This window comes from Vipera berus (assembly GCF_964194415.1).
Source record: "Vipera berus genome assembly, chromosome: 1".
Lineage (NCBI taxonomy): Eukaryota > Metazoa > Chordata > Lepidosauria > Squamata > Viperidae > Vipera > Vipera berus.
Genome location: NC_138202.1, coordinates 163,470,624 through 163,493,649, shown reverse-complemented (window position 1 = coordinate 163,493,649; position 23,026 = coordinate 163,470,624). Strand labels below are relative to the sequence as shown.

The window sequence follows — 23,026 nt, the reverse complement described above, 5'->3', positions numbered from 1 at the left end:
ATAGATCTTGTCTTTTAACTCTTCTTGAGCGGTCTTCTATGGCTCACTTCAAGACATCGTGCAAACGGCCTTTCAGAGATAAACAGCAACTTGGGGAAAAAAAATCATTTTCTTTTTCTTTCCCCACTCCCTGTATGTAGCCTTGTCCTATCAACACACAGAGAAAGCCTTATGTTTTGTGACATATGAGCCATGTTTATAGGGGGCAAAAATGGATAGCAGTTAAAAACTACAAAAATAGAGGAGTGTCACATCCCTCTTTCTCCCTCTCCCTCTCCCTCCCTGCCTTGAATGATAAATTCAATGGGGGGGTGTCTATTTTTAACCTCCTGTTCTTTCCTTTTGGCAGAGCAATCAGTGCTAGCTGAGCTCTTTGACGGAAGACAGCCAGCTAACCCCATTTGCTGCCTTTTGCAATGACCAGTGGCTTTTCCCAGCTGCTAGAGGGGAACCTTTTCACATGAAGCCCAGTTCTACGGCAACACCATGACCAGCAACGATAGTCCCGAGGAATCACTTTCCACAACAACTGTGAGTTCAGTTCTGGTTGAGGCCGGGGATTGCAGAATTGTCATCGCCCTTCTTAAGGTAAGCGGAACAGAGCCCAATTCTACCGTCCGTACCTCAGGCTGGGTTGGTATTCTGTACTCTGCTCAAATGTTCATGTATAAAAAGTTAATGCTGAACCACAGAAGGAAAAACCCCAAGGAGCGGGATAATGTACGGCAAGTTTCTGATGAGTGAAAGAGTTTAAAAATCAATCAAGCATCATCCAGGATAAATAATTTGCTTTTTGATGAGTGAGTTTAAAAATCAAGCAAGCATCATCCCAGGTAAATAATTTGCTTTCTTTAAAGACATATTGACTAAAATTAAATAAACAGCACGGGTTAGTGTGCAGGAACATCTTTATTTGCATGTAGTTTTCTCTGATTTTAATTGCATTCATTCAGAATTTATAACTTTGTTTTCCATATTGTTAAGGGTTATATTCAGTTTATAAAAGTGCATTAACCTAAGCTGATTAGCTAAAGGAATCATTATGATGTTAATGTATAGGGAAATCATTAGTATTCATGTGATCCAAATATCAATTTGCATTTCACAAAGTAAAAAGGCTGATTTAAAACCTTAATGAGAATTATTTCACCAGCTCATTTTAGTGTGCACATTCATTGCACATTTCCTCTGGTGAAACTTATGGATGCTAAAGTTTATGTGCTATTGTATTTTTATGTGAGCCACGAGAGTTGTTTTTGATTGTGGTGACATACAAACATCTTTAATATAAATAAATGTTTATAAATAAAAGTAAATCATTATTATGGCTTGTAAGGAAAGTCCAGGCTGATCCAAAATAGAGTTCACATTAGACCTATTAAAATAAACATGTAAATTAGTAAATTAAAATAAATATGTAAATTAGTAAATTAGCTTAGTTCTATTTATTTAAATACATCTACTCTAAGCATGTATTTAGATCCAGCTCATAATCCTTTATGTCAGGTGTTCTAACCCATGACTCATGGATTGCATATGACCCTGGACAGCTAGTAATGTGGTCTCACGTTGATAAACTTTTAATATTATTTATATATAATATACATTAACTATATAATTGTATATATGGCCCAAGACAATTCCTCTTCACTCAGTGCGGTCCAGGCAAGCCAAAAGATTGGACACGCCTGTTTTATATCCTTTATGTTGATTTTGCTTATTACTGCCTGAACCAATTATTGTACAAAAATATGGAGTACTGTATCTGCTTAGAACAATATTTGCTTATATTTTTGTTTTAGTGTGGCAAATGGGTACAGCTGCAGCTAGTTGAATCAGTACCAAATTTATTAGAAATTGGCAGCAATGAGGAAGAGACCAAAAAATTATTACATGACCATGAACTTCTCCTGACTAAGCTGAAGGTAAGAGAAACAATACAAGCTGAAATGCTATAATTTATGATTTTCCTTGTGATTTGAAAGTTGAAATTGGCCATTCAGCAGAATTTGGTGCATTGTCACAATCATAAAAGACATGAGGAGTTCTTCTACATTATTAAAATAACCCTTAAGAAAAAAATCAAGCAGTAAATTATCTTTCTCCAGCAGCTCTTCAGACCTTGTCTGTATTCTCCTAAACCCTTGTTTCACAGATAGGAGTTAACAACTACACATGATCACCATCCACAGACAAGCATTGACAAATACTTGCTTCTGATGGCAACATCAATTTCCATGTTTTCTGAATGGCTACCACCAGATGGCAGAGTCAGTCATAAGTCTTGACCTTAAGTGCCCTCCAGATGTGTTGGACTATAATTTCCATTGACCTGGCTGGCTGAGGATCACTGTAGTTATAGCCTAACACAGATGGTAGGCAACAAGTTGACAGAGGAATCATGAAGGTCTTTTCCTATGTCAAGTCTAATACAATGAAAAAGGATCATGAAGGACGATAAATAAGAACAAATCAACAGTAGCCTTTTCTCCCTAGATTGGCAAAGTATAGTTTAAAGTCCCTGAAAGAAAGATGATATGGTACTCATTCCCTGCTATTTTTATTTCAGTTCCCAGCACTGTACACCAGTATGTACAAATGTTGGTGTAATGTTTCAATGGACGCCAGAACACATGGAATTAAAATAAGTTTCTCTTCCATTTTATAGTCCTCTTCATCGTAACTATAATACCAATCATACTTTATCATACTTACCAATAACAACATTAGGGGGAATGCAAAAATTGCAGATGAAATACTAAATGGCAGTAGTCCACACAGTCTTCTGAAACCTTTGCAACTCATATCTGGGAGCCCATTTAGTCTAATTAAAGTAGATAGCTGCTTATCATGACCTATACCTGACTTATAGTTCATGACACGCTGAGCCATTAACCATGTTAGCCAAGACTTTTGGCACTTCCAGTTCAGAAACATTTTTTATATCCGTCAAAGGAAGGTTGTCTCCCATTGTTACTATTTTTGTACTAATTGTATAAGTTGCTTACAAAAAAAGGGGGAATGACTTTGATTGCATGGGTATAGCCACAATATTGGCTTTATTTATTTAAAATGTTTATATAGGCACCCACCTGATACTGAACTCTGGCTGGCTCCCAACCAACAGTTAAACAGCATCGTTGTACAATTAATAAATATATCTATTAAAACCACAAACAGTAAACTCCCATCAACCTCACCCTGTACCAGCACTTGGGGGAGGGGACTCAGATCTTAAGTGCTTTTCAGAAGACTAGAGGGATAGAGGCTTGCTGAATCTCAGGGGGAAGGGTGTTCCATAGGGCAGGGGCCACCACCGAATAGGTGCACATCATAGATCCCATAAGATGGCAATGTTTAAGGCAGGAGGGACTAGGTAGTACAGATAGATATCCTTAGGGAGAGTTGGTCCTGCAGATAACCTGGCCCTGTGCCACATAGGACTTTAAAGGCAATAACTAGCACCTTTAACTGCATCTGGAAGGAAACTGGGAGCCAGTGCAATTGCACAACAGAGGTGTAGCATGGCTAAACCTGGGGGCAAACATCAGTACATGTGCCGCTGCATTCTGAGACAATTGTAGCTTGCAGGTGGTTCTCAAGGGCAGCTCTGTAGTTGCAGTAATCCAACCAGGTAATGACCAAGGGATGAGCGTCCTTGGTTTTTGACTCACACTCCGAAACGTCCCTGCAGGAGGAACAGGGGAGAGATGTCAGTCTTGGGCACAAAGAACAAAGCTTGCCACTAAGAACAAAATAGAATAACAGAGTTGGAACAGACTTTGTAGGTCATCTAGTCCAACCCCCCGCCCAAGCAGGAGACCCGACACCATTTCTGACAGATGGCAGTCCAGTCTCTTCTTGAAAGCTTCCAATGATGAAGCTCCCACAACATCTGAAGGCAAGCTGTTCCATTGGTTGATTGTTCTCACTGTCAGCTATGCTTCAGGAAGAGATGCAGAGCAACCAGGTTGCTGCTTCAGTTCAAACAACAAGACATTGGGGGCCATTTTGCCATTGGCCAAAAGCTTATGGCAAGGGAAAAGTTATTAATGGTTCTGAAGAAAAGACATTATCTGGCTCCTGGTGGTGCCATCTATCATCATGTTCATAATGCTCAGGTCCCTAAGGGTAATGGGATAATATTAGATTTTTTTAATGTAGACTATTTAAATAATGTACATAGGTGCCTCAAACAATCTACTCTGAATTTTAGCACACATGGTATCAATTTGCAGCTTGCAGGCTCCACTTTGTGCCATTTATCCAGTACAAATAATGGCAGCACCTTCCTTTCTGTAATAAAAGCAGAACTTGCATATTTTGTGTGCTGAGAGATCTTGAACAGAACTTGGATCTTGTAAGCTGAGGTAAATAACTTATTTAAAAAGTAGTTAAGGAAGCTGTTCATTTCTGGACATCATGGGGAGGAATAAAAAGCTGCCCCAGATGCAGAAAATTCCTTCATGGAAGTTCTAAAGCAATGCATTCCTCATAATGAACCTACTTTCACATTAGTGAGAAATACGATTTCATAGAAAATTATGCATTGAAATCACACTGGGAAGCAATCACGGAAAGCAGAATTAGACAGAATCGACTCATAAGCCAAAATTCAGATAGGAGGTAGGGAATTGTGTTATTTATATAATTATTTTCATTGGTAGCAACACATTGTATGTTTCCTTGAGAAATTCATGGTGGTGCTCACTTCTCCAATGTAGGATCTTTCAGTGCTACATTTGAAATCCGGAAATGAGAAGAGGCTATGTAGCCATTTGGAAGAGTCTCTTTTACCACTTAAAATCATTCTACCTCTGATCTGTATCTTAAAAATATCCATTTGCACCTTGAAAATATAACACCTGGAATGAAGTCTACCTCATTCAGCTTATCAATAGTGGATGACAGGGAAAGAATTATCTACAGCAGAGGTCTTCAAACTTGGCCCTTTTATGACTTGTGGATTTCGACTCCCAGAATTCCTCAGCCAGGCACGCTGGCTGAGGAATTCTGGGAGTTGATATCCACAAGTCATAAAAGAGCCAAGTTTGAGGACCCCTGATCTACAGCAAAGGAAGTATTCAGTAAACCTGGAGCCATATTGGCTGGGATTTCTTGGAGCTGGTCCTCAACCTGTGTGTAGGATGACAAATTAGGAAAGATTTAAATAAAAAAGGCTTCAGGCTACTCCAAGCAGAAACTGTGTTAGTTTAGATATGGTTCATTTGTTTGCCTCACAATCTTCAATATACAGATTATTAATCTCACCTCCATATATCTAGGCCTGGAATGACTGAGAGCATTTTAATTTAATGCATTTGTCAGACCACTTTAGCTGTTAACATTTTCAAAGAGAGAGACCCATACCTTAGGTTGTTTGCTTCCCATTTTTAGTCATAGACTTTGTTTTCTAGTAATGGAGTCCTTTCTTCCATAATGTTTATCTCCTTGGGTCAAAATATTTTTTCTTTGAATGTGAATTCCACGTGATGGTAAGGAATAATGCTGATGACAAAAAGTGGAGCTGAAGATAAAATGGAGGAAAAAAATAAGGATGATGAGATAATAATAGCTAGCAGCCTTTCCAGACTTAGGTTTAAGGAGATTAGATGAATAATTGCTTGGACAAGGAGAAAATCTAGAGAATTTGAAGTGTGGTGTTACCAGTCTTTTGTTAATGCTCAGTTTTATTTCTGCTTTTCAGCAGAACTACATAAAACAGTGGAAGATTTTTAAGAGATTCTAGGAGGATAAATGAACTGAATCTGAATTTGGAAGATATAGAAATCTGGTTAATTTAGAAACTTGGGATGATTGACCATATCTTAATGGGAATGCACTTTGTAAAATGGCTGTACTCTTGAACTTAGCTTTTCTGTGCCTCAGACCATAAAATCAGGAAGATTTTTTACCCACATAGGTTGCTCCACCAGCTGCAGTTTCTAATGAAATTTTAATGAAATATAACTTATACATTACAATTATAATCTTGCTATTATACATTGCTATAAGAACTGTTACATTGTTCCTAAACAAAATTTAAAATAATTGAAAATGTGATTCAATTAAGGCAAAGTGCCTTGTACAATGCTATTTTATGCATGCCCATTGAACCCTATGTTCCATTGGATGTTAGGAATTATGGTTTTATTCCCTGAAATTCATTGATTTTCAGTGATTTGTTGAATCAGTCTACCTTTTATTGCTGTCATAATTGAATTCATCCACTGGCCATTCGCTTCCTCTTCTCCTTCAACTTTTCCAAGCATTATGCACTTCTTAAGGAAAGTGGCTTTCTGTATGAATAGTGTCAAAAATATAAGGATCAGGGTTACTTAGAGTTTTGAATGAGAAATCTGGTCTGATTTGTCCTGTAATTCATTTGTTTTCCTGTCTGGCAAAAAAAGCCCATTTGGAAGAATGACTGTACCATTATCTTAAAATCACATTCTGTGATTTCCTTAAGAATCATGGTGATATGCTTAATGACTACTATGACAAATGTAAAAAAATGGGTCCAGTTACATGGGTGACTTGACTTACAACTGCAATGACTTAAGACCAGATTTTCGACCCAAATTGTGACTGTAGACGTTTCTAGCTAGTAAGAGATATACTTTTGTTGGGACAATTGCATGAACTGCATGAATATTCAATGAAGAATCTACATTTTTAATATTAAATTTGGCTTGTTGTGAAATATTCTGTGAAACAAATTGTTATGCTTGGTGCTCTGTGAGTGGATTAAACTTTGAAAGTGAGTTAGAGGATTTAGGGAATGTATCTACACATTCTTGATTATTTGCCAAGGTCCTGTTTTGTGTCATAGTAAAGGTCACAATGGACTAGAGCAGAGACCTTGGAATGTATGCATAAAGTCTGTTCTGCAGAATTAGTTTTCTTTCTGAAAACACAGGCATTAGTGAATAAGTTTGTCCTTGAAATTCATCCAGAGTTGCTCCAACCAAAATAGAGGAATAAATTAGGAGAGCATCTAGTTTGGGAGAAAATATTCATGTTTTGTTGTAATAATGAAAAATATATGTAACTCAGTGCTGAATTGTTTGGTTCTTGGGATCATGATTTTACCTAGTCTGGTGATGAAAAGTTGGCAAGGAAAAAAAACAACCAAGCTCATCAAGAACCTCTCAAATGTTTGTCTTTAGGAGGAGGGATATTCTGTATTCTCACACGTTAGATTGAGCTATATACTCTGTTAATCCTGGAACCTGTGAGAAGGGATTTGTGTCCAACGAGGCATAAAGAACTATTCCAATTAAAAAAAACACCAAACAATAGTGTAAAGCATTAGGAAAATTTCTCCCCACCCCCAGAAAATCATCTTGCTTTTCTAAGTCTTTCTATCCGGTAGGCCACCAATAAAATCTTGCTTTTGTTCATATTTCACTTGATTACCAATACTTCAGGTCTGTTACACCTCAGCATGTGTGTGTGTTTGTGTGTGTGCGCACACGTGCACGCATGAACACACACACACACACACAATTCTTACGTATGTTAAGATCTTAACAAGCTCTCCTATGTTGCTTACTGTCAACTTTCATAGGTAAGGGGCTTCAGCAAATTGCTCAGTGGGACTCTCTTCTTGTTTATGCCCCTATTGTCTTTGATTAGCTCTTTCCCTTGATCCATATTACTGCTTATTATTATTGCTTTGCCCCTCAAGAGAGCAGATTAGCAGGCACTGGTAGCAGGGGAGAAGGAGAAGCAAAATAAGAGATAAGCAAAGGCCCTTTACTGCAGTGGTCATCTTAGTAGAAGAGTAAATAAGAATAGTTAAAAAGAGGGATTCAATACAAGAAAGGCTGCCTCAATCTGCTGAACATTCATATAATTGGGTAGTGTGACTCATGTAGTCAACCTGGTCAGTCTTGACACATCACACTCAAAGAGATGCATCAGTCTGAAAAAAAAACAACACACGTTAGACTCAGGAAAGCAAGAAGTAACATTTACAACTTCCATTTATTCAGACTAACTGTTTGCTTAGACGATAGTTTCCTTGCCTCCAATCCTGTTAAATTTATCTGTTACTTCTAAAAAAAATATTCCTATTTCATTGTATTATGTTTATGCCCAAAGCATTTCAAATAAGTGGTTTAAAGAGCCTCATCAGGACAAAATTGTAGCTACCTTGCCTGGATATATAAATATAATGCAGAAAGTCCATGGCAAGTGTTCAACAGGGAGGAAAAAAATCCAGATTGAATCTATGATACAGGTAGTCCTCGACTTACAACAGTTCATTTAGTGACCATTTGAAGTTACAACGGGATTGGAAAAAGTGACTTATGACCATTTTTCACATTTAAGCATCCCTTATGGTCACATGATCAAAATTCTGATGCTTGGCAACTGATTCATATTTATGACGGTCGCAGCGTCCGGGGGTCACGTGATCCCCTTTTGCAAGCTTCTGACTAGCAAAGCCAATGGGGAAACCGGATTCACTTAACAACTGTGTTACTAACTTAACAACTGCAGTGATTCACTTTTAACAACTATGGCAAGAAAAGTCGTAAAATGGGGCAAGTCTCACTTAACAAATGTTTCGCTTAACAACAGAAATGTTGGGCTCAGTTGTGGTTGTAAGTTGAGGATTACCTGTATATCCAGAAGGGGCAAAGGAAGACTTCCATCTGAAGTATGAGAGACAGCACTAAGCTTAAATGGATAATGGTTTTGCTGCACCACAAAAATGGGCATTTACACATTGACTATACATTGGGATAAAGTCAATAATGTCCTGCAGATATCTGTTCATTTTTCTTCTATTTCTTTCCCCTGCCACAACTTTTCCTGTTTTATTCAACAAACCAGGCAGTATAATTCCAATTTCTTGACACTTTCAGTATTCTCCCCTTCCTGGGAGTAGGTCACTTTGAAATATCACATCCAGGAAGGTTGTTTTTCTCAAGTAGCTCATTCATTGGGTTTTAACCTCCTTCCCCTCCCATTTTAGTACTCATTTAGTAATCCAGCCAGCTTTCACGTGTTCGTTTTCTGTCTATAGAACCGTGGTGGCAACCCTATGGCACGGGTGCCACAGGTGGCACACAGAGCCCTCTCTGTGGGCACACGCGCCATTGCCCCTGTCTTAGGCCTTCAGCTGGGTTTTTATAAAACCTTTTCGCTTTAGGTCTCTGCCGCCGTGCGCAAAAAAAGAAAAAAGTTTCAATCAATCAATCAATTTCAACTTCTTGCGGGGAAAAAAAAAGATCTTGCAAAGTTGGAATTGATTGATTGAACTTTTTAGTCCCACCCAGTCTGCCATTACCATGGCAGCCACGCCCACCCAATGGGCCACACCCACCCAATGAGCCACGCCCACCCAGCACCTGACGATACATAAGTGGGATTTGGGTTGCAGTTTGGGCACTCGGTCTCTAAAAGGTTCGCCATCACTGCTGTAGAAGATAAATAGTTGTGGAGCAAGAGAGGAAGCAAACCACTTGCTAATTCTCTTTCCCACCTCACATATCTGGGCAAGGAAAAGGGCTTTCTTTCTTTGCCAGAAAGAAATGGGAAAAAGACCCGTGGAAGGACATTCAGAAGAGTTGAATGGATCATCAACTTGAAGAATATTAAGGGCAATCATCAATTGGCTTAGTCAGTCAATATCCAAACGTTGTTCTCTAGCCACAGAAGTGGTCAGAGTGCAATGATAGGAATGCTAGTATCAGTAACGAGAGATACAAAATTGCACGGTTGTGTGTTGCTCTGTGACAACATACAATTGGATAACAGCATGAGCTGCCATCTGGAAGGGCTAGAAGATGGGTTCCTGGAAGTATTTGCTAGGCTGATTTTAAAGCAGAAGGCGTGCAGGGGCCACTTAGCCATTTTTCCAACATGTTTCTTTACTACAAATTTCATCCCTCCCATCAGCTGGTTTCTAAATTGCTGGATTCTGTTGCAAAGTTGAAATCAACGTGGTTTTGTCTGATGCTAGGAGAAAAATCGTTAAGGAATTGTTCTGTGGGTTCTTGAACAAAATAATAGGATTCAGAGGAAAGAAAAGAATATCATTTAAAATATTTCTTGCTCTTTCATTTAATTTCTCTTGCTTTAACCCTAGATAATTTGCTTTTAAAAGGCAACATATTTGCTATTCTAATCATGGGCTTTACTTTTCCTTAGGGAATTGCACCTGAAAGGAAAATAAGTGAATACATTAGGTGTAACAAAATCTTTATTGCTTGAAAAATCTAGAGCAAGTTATTTCCCCCCCCAAAAAACCTGGACACATTTATAAAATAGTAGGAAAATATGAACCACACTCATTGCAGTACTACCAGATCAAGGCTGCAAGAATCTGGACAACAATTAATTTGCAATGGAAAAGTTTTTGTCATCTAATATATCTTCCGGATTTTTTCTGCCCAGACGTGGTTGCCCTAATTAATCAATATGTACAAGAAGCTACTTCCCAAGATGTAAATTACGTTAATTCTTTGGGGTTTTTTTCCTACCTAGATGGAAGAGTCTGTCTTGCATGAAACCACCCTTAGTCAAAATATTTTTTGAATTTTTTTTCCTGATAGATGGAATATTTAATCCACAGATCTGGAGTGGAGAAAAAGATTCTAGTGGCATTATGAAATACTCCAGTGTGAAGTACTGTGATTTCTTTAAAGAGTCTTTAAATGAAAAATGGCTATTCAAACTCTTTTCAACAGAATGTCAAATGAATAAAAAAACAACACGAGAACAATGATATTCCCTAAATACAAGCCCTATGAAATATACAAAGAGCCCAAGATGATTTGTGAGAGAAGAACAAGGAATCTGGCTAATGCTTTCAGACAAAAAATAAAGACCATATATTTTGCTTTTGGTCCTACATTTCTTCTAGGCTTGCTTGATGATACTATCCGACTCCCATTCTGGAAGTAAAGGAAATGCTTCGTATGTAAAATGATCCAGGTGTATTCCCAATATCTTCAATGGAAATCTATTCCAGGCAGTTTGCCTGATCTCTGCTGGAAATCCTGCGGCCCAGATAAACAATACGGGGTCAGCATTGCAGACTACTGTGTATAACTCCAAAAATTATAGCTAGAGCAACCAAATTAACCAGGATTGGCTATATGGAATGCAGTATCCCAGCTACCAATTCTACCTGCTAGTTTGTTTTTTAATGTAATTTTTGCAGTCCTGAAGGAATGGGGTAGTTATTTAAAGGACTGCTGGATTTTCCAAGAATTACTCAGACTATTAAGGATGAATTAGGTACTGAACTAACAGGCCTAAAAATTGCTTTGGACAATGTGTATCCTAAGTTCAGAAATAGTCTGAATTGGCAACAGACCCTATGTAATTGTCAGAGTTGAAAGATTTAACAGAAATTGCCTATTTTTTCCATTTCCATTCTAGTTCAACAAATATGGTCAAAGCATGTCACAATTACCAGAAAAGGTTTTTTTCCACTGTGGAATTCCACTGTGTTAAACTGATAGTGTGATTTTATTATCCACCTTCCCTAAAGCATGGATGTTCCAGGATAATTTTTGCATCAAATTTCACTTGTAAATTTATAGTACATAAAAATATAAAGAGAACCACATAGGATCCAACCAACCAAACTCATATAGTTCACTGAGTACCCTCAGAGGCATCTGCAGGGAAGAAGGGATTTATCAAAGATAAGAGATAACCAAGGGACAAAAGCCCTGCTCCTCTTGTATGTGCATTGATGTTCAAGGGGATGGAGTTCTTATTGGGGAGTTGCACATGTGATCTTGACTTTTTTAACCACATTCTAGTGGGAACTCCACTATCAGGGTGTGTCCTTTTAATTATTATCTCATGGAATAAATTAGGTTGGGAAGTCTTATAGTTGCCAATACTGACAGTAATATATTGTTATCATAGCTTGCATTCATTAACAGCAATATCGTACATGAGCTACTTTAATCCCCTTTAAAGTTGTCCTAGCTAGTAATCATTACCATGCAAATGGGCTGGCTAGTGAAAGAGTGAATCATAGCTATTATATGTTCTGGTTCTAAACATAGGATCTGGATTTAGCTGGCAAAGCTTTAGGCTCACTGAAATTAATACAATAAATTAGTCATGATTTCAGTGGAATTGAAATATGACCAAGTTAGCCTGTTTCACACAAAGCATGGTTAGGTGCTATTACAAACCATTAGCAATTTCTTATGGTTCAACAACAGACTAAAGAGTGGTGCAACTTAGATTCTAATCTATGCAATTAATCATAACTCCATTTCAAAAATATTTAGATTAGTTTTTTTAAAAATAAACGCTACATCATCTGTACCATGACATATGGCAAAATGCAAAATAGTACAGAACTAAGCTGTGATTTCACACTTGTCCAAAAGGCTATGGTCAAGGCAATTTGCATTGGAAATGTACCTAAACACTTTCAAAAGTTTATGAAGGCAATATGTGCAGGGAACAAAGTTTCATAAAGAGATATAACAGTCATTTCATGGATTTTTAACTACCAGTAATCATTAATTTAGTTAAAATTAATTTATACTGTTAATACAACTGCCCACATAGTTCAATGAATTTATATATATCTTTTCTTTTTAGTATAATAAACATTACTTTGGCTGTCTGAAATCAACGATTATAATTTTAAGCAATAATTTAAGAGAACTGATTCAACTATTCATTTCTAAGAACTATAGTAAATGTGTTACTTGTTTGGACCAGTATAGCTTATAGCAGATACTTATTTGGAATTATTTCAATTTTTTCATACTATACTGGTATGGTGGCCAGTCACCCTTACCCACCGTAAGCAAATAACTGTGCTTAATGGAGGACTATAATCATCTGGTACATACACAATTTGAGACTTTCAGAAATGAAGAATGCTGTCTATTAGCAATATACACTGAGTAGAATATGTGATTACAGGTAGTCCTCGAGTTACGATCACAACTGAGCCCAAAATTTCCATTGCTAAGCAAGACAGATGTTAAGTGACTTCTGCCCCAATTTACAACCTTTCTTGCCACAGTTGCTAAGTGAATCATTGCGGTTATTAAGTTAGTAACAGAGTTGTTAATTGACTCTGGCTTCCCCTATTGACCCTGCTTGTCAGAAGTTCACAAAAGGCGATCACATGACCCTGGGACACTGCAATGGCCTTAAATATGAATCAGTTGCCAAGCGTCTGAATTTTGATCTCATGACTATGGGGATGCCGCGATGGCCGTAAGTGTGAAAAGCAGTCATAAGCCACATTTTTAGTGCCTTTGTAACCTTGAACGGTCACTAACCGGATGGTTATAAGTCAAGGACTTCCTGTAGTGAGCTGCATTCGGATTGGGATTTATTTGTCCAATTTCATATGATTGCCCACCTATCTGAGAACTCTGGATGACCAGGAAACAAAAACAAAAGATTACATTCAACTAAAACCAAATAAAACCCCATCAAGGTTTAATAAAAATACTAATGGTGAAATGAGTAACATGCTCTCATTCTGGAGCTCCCATCCGTCATCCTGTGGCCAATGTTTTGGGGAAGTGCCAGGTCTTTATAGCCTTGTAAAAAGGTCCATTGAGTAGGGGCTGTCCATATTTTGAGAGGAAGCTATTCCAAAGAGTAGCTGCCCTATCAGAGAAGGACCAGTTCCAGAGGCTCAGATGACATTGTTTTTTTTTTTTATCATCCATGGTACCTGGAGCATGCCACTCTGCCAGGTCTAGTAAGATAGGTAGAATCTCATGCAGGTTATAATAATACAGACCTGACTCAGATGACCTTTAATCCTTTACAATTTGCAATGTGCGAACAGAAATGGTGCGACAAGGAGTGACTCCATTCTCATCTATATCAAAAGACCTATATTTTAATTGTCTTACTGGCACTTAAAATGATACTGCGATACAAGGGCGGCCCCTATTTATTTCAGCATATATCCTGCATCTTCCAGTAAATAAAATTAATGCTACGTGAATTTAATTCACAAAAAAGAAAGGAGAAGTAATTTATAAAACTGAGAAACATCTTTCTAAGGGACAATGACATTGTAATAAAAATCAATAAAAAGAAACATAAATTAATAAATACTACAAATAAATAAAAACTTTTATCTGATAATATATTTTTGTTTCATTTTTGTAACAAATTGGCCAATCATATCACTGAAATTTTTTAAGTGCCTTTCATTATAAATAATCCCAGGACTTCAGCTCTGATCTCTATTGCTATTTTCAAATTTTGATTGGTCTAATTCCCCACTCCCTCATATGATTGATTGATTGATTTACAAGATACATATCTTCTTGATTTGATGGTCCCATTGTGAGCAATGTAAATATAACATCATGGGATTTATTTAATTAAATAAATATTATTTCTTTCTTTTGCACTAAGAATCATTTTAATTTGTTTTCCCACCATGACACTTTATTCCAGTGCAACATTCAACTGTCAGAAAACAAGATAATATCTAGTTGCTTAGTTTTCAGAAAGCAACTGTATTTTTTATTTTGTTTTCTACCATGTTATTTTCATGTGCTGCGAGAATTCAAAAGGCAAATTGATTTTTCTAGCTTAGAGATTGAAACAGGTGATGTCTAAACAAAGACAAAAGGTCATGACTGTTTCCAGTGGAAAGGGCTTGTATAAACTTCAGGGAACATAAAGACAACTTTTTGCTGATCTATTTAAGTCACCAATGTTTTCTAAACTGTATTTCACAGAGCTAAACTACACGACAAAATATACATTTCATATTGTGTAGTGCTTCTTCAGATTTTTTTTTAAAAAATTCTACACTTAAATATAGAAGGGATGTCAGTGTATAGCAAGGATAGGCAACAGCACTCTTAACGCATCCCTAAGCGTCCCATTATTATTATTTTAAGAAGTATCCAAGCAACAAATTGATCCCACTTCTGTCTCTAATGTCTCCCCATGCCTCATCCAGCAAGTTCCTCCCCAAGTCAAAATTGTACCATTGAAGTTAGAATCAAGGCTTTCATAGCTGCTCTACCAGTTGCTGGAAATATGCTGCAATTTGTCTGTTCACTCTTTTATTGTTGAGGGTTGATCCTGAGAGACAGCTCCACCGTTATCTACCCACAGGGCTTTTTTTGTCATAGAACACTCAGAACGGAGTTCCGGCACCTTTTTTGCATGGAACCTTGTAGGGTAGGCAAGGCGGGTTGTATGATATGTGTGTGTTCCAGCACCTTTTTCTTTTACAAAAAAAGCACTGTCTACCCACCATTTTCATGGCCAGTCATAAGGCTTTCTAGTTGGGTCATCCTACTTTTGGTAGAGTCTTAATGGGTACAATAGTTGGAGGCTGTCTGGCCATAGTTTTTGTCTCAGCAGGAGTTAAGGACCCAAGTGGAACAAACCACAAACTACCTCTTCCACAATATCTGCCAAGGTTGATGTTATTTGATGCTTATAGACTGTTCTTTGCTGGATTTAAGCTGTGTTTGTTTGGCCCAATCTAGATTTTCCCAGCCTCTAGACTCCAGTTTTAACCTTCCATAACATCAGTGATGCAGACTGCGGTGGCAAGGTATCACCCTGAACCCAAAAATGACATTTTCTAGGGGCTTCATGTCTATATTATATCTCACAGGGACAGCACTGTGACCCCCCATACTGGAGCTTCCCTGTGCTTGTTTTCTCCCCATGATACTGACTGGAACCACCACTTAGGTACAAAACTGCTATAAAACAATGCCCTGAATTCCCAAAGGTTGTAAGTGTACAAAAGAATACAGCGATCAATGATACTGAAAGCCACTAAAAGATCTAATGGAACTAGGAGCAGCATACGGGATTCAGGACCCAATAAAATAATCTACCAATACAGTTTCAGTTCTATGACTGGCTCAGTCTCAATTGGAAATGATTCAGGTAATCCATTTCCTCCAGGCTCTGTAACTATTCCCTTCTCCCCTTCTCCACAGCCTTTCCTAAAAAGATCCACAACAAAAGTTGTTAAAAATATTGGGGCTTTTCGGGAGGTTTTTTTCAACAAAAGGCACACATCTGCAGCACTATCTCTCTCTCTCAAAGAACCCTCCTGGATCCAGCCACTCTTATCCTACCTAGTCACTTGAAGGAACCAGAGAATATGAGTCTAATACACAAGTGGCAGAGTTCAAATTACAAAGAATCCTATCCAAGTTTTTCCATTCCCTAAGTTGAAAAGTGTAATATATTCCACACAAGAATGGCAGCTGTCATAGGCCGCTCCACGTGGCCGCACTGACAGCTGTCATAGAGAAGCCGCGCACGCGCGGTAACAACCTCAAGCTGTCAAAGGCCGCTCCACGCGGCCGCGCTGACAGCTGTCAAAAGCTGCGCACGCGCAGTAGCACCCGCAAACTGTCAAAACGGCAGCAGCCGCGAGCTGTCAAAAGTTGCGCACGCGCAGACACCTCAGCCACTGACAGCCGCTAGCTGTCAAAATGCCGGTGAGGCTTACCCAGGTGCCCAGCTGAAATGGCAGCCAGCTGACAGGATTCCCCAGCCCAGAGGCACATGCGCTATCACTGGGGAAATGTCAAAAGCTGCCAGCTGATTATTGGGCATGACCCCTCGGCGGGAAAACACCCGTCCCTGATTTGTTAATCTGTTTGACAGTTGCCTATATAAAGGCTGTTTGTACCGTTCTGCCCCGTCCGGGGCTGAGTCAATAAACTTTTGAGCTGAAGCCGTCGTCTCACTCTTCATTGCCTGAGCTAATCTACCTGGCGACGAAGGTGGGATTGCGGTACATCTAGCTGAAGTCACGGCCTAGAGGGGAAGCCGTCCCAGCCGAATCGCTGAAGTCACGAGCTAAGTCACTGGCTGGGGCAGGCTAACCTTCTTAGCGCCACAGTACCGCTGACCCAACATGGCAAATCTCGGGCATGTGAGAGAATTTGACGTCCGCCACCCCGAAGGCTGGGAGTCGCATTGGGGCCAAGTCGAGGGGTACCTCGTTGTGAATAAAATCACCGAGGACCGCCACAAGGCCGCCACGCTCCTATGCCTCAGTGGACCGGCAGTATATGACATCGCCGTGGGACTCTGCAGCCCGGACCCGGTCGCCACGGTGCCCTACGCTGAGCTAACAGATCACCTCAGCAAACACTTTATGCCCAGGCGGTCAGAGCTGTATTGGCGACTCCATTTCGCTTGCCGTCGACAACAACCGGGGGAACCTTCCACTGCCTTCACCGCTGGGGTCCGGCACGCCGCTCGGAAATGTCATTTCCCGGACCTGGAGGACCGCATACGGGATCAAGTCATCGCTGACAGCTGTCAAAAGCTGCGCACGCGCAGTAGCACCCGCAAACTGTCAAAACGGCAGCAGCCGCAAGCTGTCAAAAGTTGCGCACGCGCAGACACCTCAGCCACTGACAGCCGCTAGCTGTCAAAATGCCGGTGAGGCTTACCCAGGTGCCCAGCTGAAATGGCAGCCAGCTGACAGGATTCCCCAGCCCAGAGGCACATGCGCTATCACTGGGGAAATGTCAAAAGCTGCCAGCTGATTATTGGGCATGACCCCTCGGCGGGAAAACACCCGTCCCTGATTTGTTAATCTGTTTGACAGTTGCCTATATAAAGGCTGTTTGTACCGTTCTGCCCCGTCCGGGGCTGAGTCAATAAACTTTTGAGCTGAAGCCGTCGTCTCACTCTTCATTGCCTGAGCTAATCTACCTGGCGACGAAGGTGGGATTGCGGTACATCTAGCTGAAGTCACGGCCTAGAGGGGAAGCCGTCCCAGCCGAATCGCTGAAGTCACGAGCTAAGTCACTGGCTGGGGCAGGCTAACCTTCTTAGCGCCACAGTACCGCTGACCCAACATGGCAAATCTCGGGCATGTGAGAGAATTTGACGTCCGCCACCCCGAAGGCTGGGAGTCGCATTGGGGCCAAGTCGAGGGGTACCTCGTTGTGAATAAAATCACCGAGGACCGCCACAAGGCCGCCACGCTCCTATGCCTCAGTGGACCGGCAGTATATGACATCGCCGTGGGACTCTGCAGCCCGGACCCGGTCGCCACGGTGCCCTACGCTGAGCTAACAGATCACCTCAGCAAACACTTTATGCCCAGGCGGTCAGAGCTGTATTGGCGACTCCATTTCGCTTGCCGTCGACAACAACCGGGGGAACCTTCCACTGCCTTCACCGCTGGGGTCCGGCACGCCGCTCGGAAATGTCATTTCCCGGACCTGGAGGACCGCATACGGGATCAAGTCATCGCTGGCCTCCAGAACGAGCGCCTGCAGAGGAAACTTGTGGCAAGGCCCACAATGGACCTCGCAGAGCTCACGTTAGAGATAATGGCATATGAGGACAGCCACCGTGAAGACTCCCCGGCATTCAGCGACAACCCCGGCGCCTCAGTCCATCAAGCTCGGGAAGCTGACCAAGGACCTCCGGAGCCCGGCTCCGGAGTAGACGCAATCCTTTCCCAATTCAACCGGATGGTTGCCGGGCGAGACGGAAACCGTGGACAGAACAGACCAGCGGCCCCCAGCACGAAGAAACCTCCGACCGGCAACAGGGCCAGATGTGCAAGTTGCGGTGGGGCCCACGCTAGAGCCACCTGTCGTTTTAGGAACGCGAAGTGCCACGGTTGTGGGAAGACCGGCCACATCCGCTCTGCATGTCGCAGTCAAAACCGGGAGACCCTCCACAAGCTTGATGAGATCCCCGCAGGTAGGACCAAGTTCCCCCACCCTCCCCAGGGGTCTGTAGGGTCCGTATTTTCCCAACCCAAACCCACTGCCACACACCTCATCCGTGCAAAGGTCAAGGCCTGGGTCAAAATTCAGGGAGTCCCCTGCGAGATGGAGGTCGACTCAGGGTCCTCCGTCTCCATCCTATCATGGAACACACTCCAAAAAATAGCAATTAAAACCAAACGCCGCATTCCCTTGCAACCTTCCAAGGTCCTGCTGGCAGATTTCCAGGGCGCTCCCATAGAATTAAAGGGACAGGCCAGCCTAAAGATCAAATTCAAAAAATTCAAAGGGAATCTTTTAGCCCAAATAACCGAACACCCCCGGACCAGCCTTATCGGGTTGGACTGGTTTGAGGCATTAGGCATTCGCCTTGAAGGGACGAACCGCATCCAACCTCAGTCATTAGAAAACATTTGCACAAATTTTGCAGATGTATTCGACGGTTCACTAGGCAAATACAACGGCCTGCCCATCGACCTCAAGCTCAAACCTGAGTTGGGGCCAATCAGGATCAAAGCTAGAAGAGTCCCCATTGCACTGAAGCAAAAAATTGACAAAGAGTTAGATCGCTTAGTCGCCCTAGGAGTCCTGGAGCCCACCGACAGCGGAACATGGGAGACTCCCATAGTGACGCCTGTCAAACCAAACGGGGACATGAGGATCTGCGTGGATTATAAAGCCACCCTCAACCGCGCACTGAACCCCCACGCGTACCCCGTCCCCTCTGTCAGGGACGTCCTATCTGAAATTGGCTCTGGCTCCGTCTTCGCAAAATTAGATCTAGCACATGCCTTTCTGCAACTCCCTGTCACCAGAGAGACTGCGGACGCCCAAACTATAGTCACACATCGTGGGGCGTTCAGAGTGAACCGCCTCCAATTTGGCATATCCGTGGCACCTGGAATTTTCCAGGAAGTCATGGAACGCACCTTAAAAGGCATTCCTGGAGTATGCCCATACTTTGATGACGTGCTCATCGCGGGCGACTCCGAACACATGCTGGCAGCCAGGCTGCACGAAGTCCTCAGTAGATTCTGGGCAGCCAGATTAAAGCTAAAACGGGAAAAATGTTCTATCGGGGTCCCCTCCACTGAATTCCTCAGGTACAGGATAGACTGCAAAGGCATTCACCCCACCAATTCAAAAATCCAAGCAATCAAGGCTGCCCCAGCACCCAAGAATAAAACAGAGCTCCAGGCATTCCTGGGGCTCCTAAATTTTTACCATGCTTTCCTACCTGGCAAAGCGACAATAGCAGAGCCCCTCCATAGATTGCTGGACAAAGGAGCGCCCTGGCAATGGACCGCCACTCATAACGACAGTTTTATAAAACTAAAACAACTACTGTCTAGCAATACTACCATTTCGCACTACAATGAAACCAAGCCCCTATGCATCGCTTGCGATGCCTCCCCTTACGGAATTGGAGCGGTCCTAAGCCATACATTAACCGATGGCACGCAAGCCCCAGTAGCGTATTACTCTAGGACCCTCTCGAGGGCTGAACGCAACTACGCACAAATTGATAAAGAGGCACTGGCCATAGTAGCTGGAATTAAAAAATTCCACGATTATCTCTACGGCAGGCCCTTCACCATTTACACAGACCACAAACCTCCCCTGGGGTTATTCACATGAGACCGCCAAACCCCCCAAATATTATCCCCTCGCATGCTGCGATGGACTACATTTCTCTCTGCATATTCCTACCAGTTAATCTATAAACCTGGCAAAGAGATGTCCCATGCAGACGGTCTCAGCAGACTCCCCCTGCTGCAAATAGACCCCGACCCAGCCCCGGCAGGCCGTATTTTAGCCATACAGGAGCTCTCTGAATGCCCAGTGACAGCCAAGGACATCGCGTCCGCCACCAGCAGGGACCCAACGCTCAGCAGAATCCTGTCCTGGGCATCGTCAGGCTGGCAGTCTACCTGCCCAAGCCCCTCCATCCAACCCTATTTCGGGAAACGCCACAAACTCACCACCCACTTAGGCTGCATTCTATGGGGGTGCAGGGTGATAGTCCCTCCATGCCACAGACCCAGGGTCCTCCAGACCTTACACGACGGTCACCCGGGCGTCACAAAGATGAAAGCCCTGGCACGCAGTTACGTATGGTGGCCTTCAATTGACAAAGACATCGAGGCACACGTAGCTGGCTGCTACCTGTGCCAGCAAACCAGGCCAGCGCCCCCCCCATGCTCCTATACACAAATGGGAAACTACAAAAAACCCCTGGTCCCGCATCCACCTCGACTTCGCTGGCCCTTTCCAGGGACAAACCTTTCTTATCATTGTAGATAGCTTCTCTAAGTGGTTGGAGGTTCTCCCGGTTTCTAGCACCACCACAAGTGCCACCATCCAGGCTCTAAGGGGGGTTTTCACGACGCACAGTCTTCCCGACGTCATAATCACTGACAACGGGCCTCAATTTACATCCCGTGAATTTCAGATCTTCACGACGAGCAATTGTATTAGACACGCCACGACGGCCCCCTTTTACCCATCGAGTAATGGCCTCGCAGAGGTCATGGTGAAGACCACCAAAAACTCCCTCCGCAGGCTCGTCACCGGAGACTGGCACCTTCGACTCGCCCGATTCCTCCTCGCCCAGCACACCACACCCGTATCCACCACCGGGAAATCCCCCGATGAGCTCCGCTGGGGTCGCCGGCTGGTGACTCGACTCGACAGGCTCCACCCTGACAGGCCTGCAGCCAAAAAAACCGACATTCCGCCGTCAAGGATTTTCAACCAGGGACAAAATGTCTGGGTCCGCAACTATGGGGGAAGGGATAAATGGACCCAGGGGGTTATCCTTGAACAAACCGGCCCCCTATCTTATACTATTAACATCGGCGGAGGGCTCACCCTTCGGAGGCACGCAGACCAACTACGACCCAGGGCACCCCCCAACACTCCTCCTGAACCTACGCCTGAAGATACCGACCGTTCCAGCACCGATCACCCTGCCATCGCCCAAACACCCCCCGATCTTCAAACCATGCCTCCCGAGGAGACTCCCGCAATAAACGAAGAGCCACCGCTCCGCCGCTCCACAAGACCCAGACGACCCCCAGCCTACCTGGCGGACTTCGAGTGGGCCGGAGACTCGCCGACAAGCATTCGGCCATAGTTAAAAAAACTGTTCTAGTTACACTGTTCTTTTTCAAGGGGGGAAAAAAAGGGGTGTAATATATTCCACACAAGAATGGCAGCTGTCATAGGCCGCTCCACGTGGCCGCACTGACAGCTGTCATAGAGAAGCCACGCACGCGCGGTAACAACCTCGAGCTGTCAAAGGCCGCTCCACGCGGCCGCGCTGACAGCTGTCAAAAGCCACGCACGCGCAGTAGCACCCGCAAGCTGTCAAAACGGCAGCAGCCGCGAGCTGTCAAAAGTTGCGCACGCGCAGACACCTCAGCCACTGACAGCCGCTAGCTGTCAAAATGCCGGCGAGGCTTACCCGGGTGCCCAGCTGAAATGGCAGCCAGCTGACAGGATTCCCCAGCCCAGAGGCGCATGCGCTATCACTGGGGAAATGTCAAAAGCTGCCAGCTGATTATTGGGCACGACCCCTCGGCGGGAAAACACCCGTCCCTGATTTGTTAATCTGTTTGACAGTTGCCTATATAAAGGCTGTTTGTACCGTTCTGCCCCGTCCGGGGCTGAGTCAATAAACTTTTGAGCTGAAGCCGTCGTCTCACTCTTCATTGCCTGAGCTAATCTAAAAAGTATCATAATAGTACAACATGCCACCTTACTCATCATCATCAACAGTGCGCAATCGGTGTCCAACCCATAATGGATATGATGAGCTTCGTCTGCCAAGAATCCTGCAACTCATTTAGTATGCCTGCAAGCATTTTATCCTTGTCTATCTTTCCCTAAAACGGTCTGGGTAACCCTTATCAAATGGAAATCCATGGATGGAATAAGCATGGAGAATGAGTGCTTTGTTGAACCAGAACTCTTATCAATGTCCTGTCACCTTCACTTTGGTTTTGTACCACAATTCTTGTTAAGTATTTTTTGCAGGAACATATTTCCAAACAAGATCATGGAGTAAATGGGATTTACTTGCAGAAGTCCAGGAAAAGCCATTTTAAAACTTTGAGGGAAACAGAGGCCAGATGTGAAAGAGAAAATTCCAACAAAAAATCATGGTGGCCCCTATTCCCTAAACAGCTTAAAAGCTACTGATGTAAACCAACTAATAACGAGCTGTTTTTATAGCACATCGTTATAAGCACACATTCATATTTCTCTCACCATTTCACAACTCAGTCCAAATTTTAGTCCAAGAA

The 23,026-nt window shown here is 42.6% G+C and overlaps 1 protein-coding gene across 1 annotated transcript in view; it reads left to right on the top strand.

The window, feature by feature from the left end:
- Positions 1–486: 486 nt before the first annotated feature.
- Positions 487–23,026, top strand: part of CCDC141 (coiled-coil domain containing 141) — a gene marked incomplete at both ends in the record, with an annotated part of 144,843 nt that continues 122,303 nt past the window's right edge. The window contains 2 exons of the mRNA XM_081314251.1: positions 487–588; positions 1,803–1,925. Of these exons, the coding sequence (XP_081170377.1) occupies positions 487–588; positions 1,803–1,925 (225 nt within the window). The remainder of the gene's footprint in view (positions 589–1,802; positions 1,926–23,026) is intronic.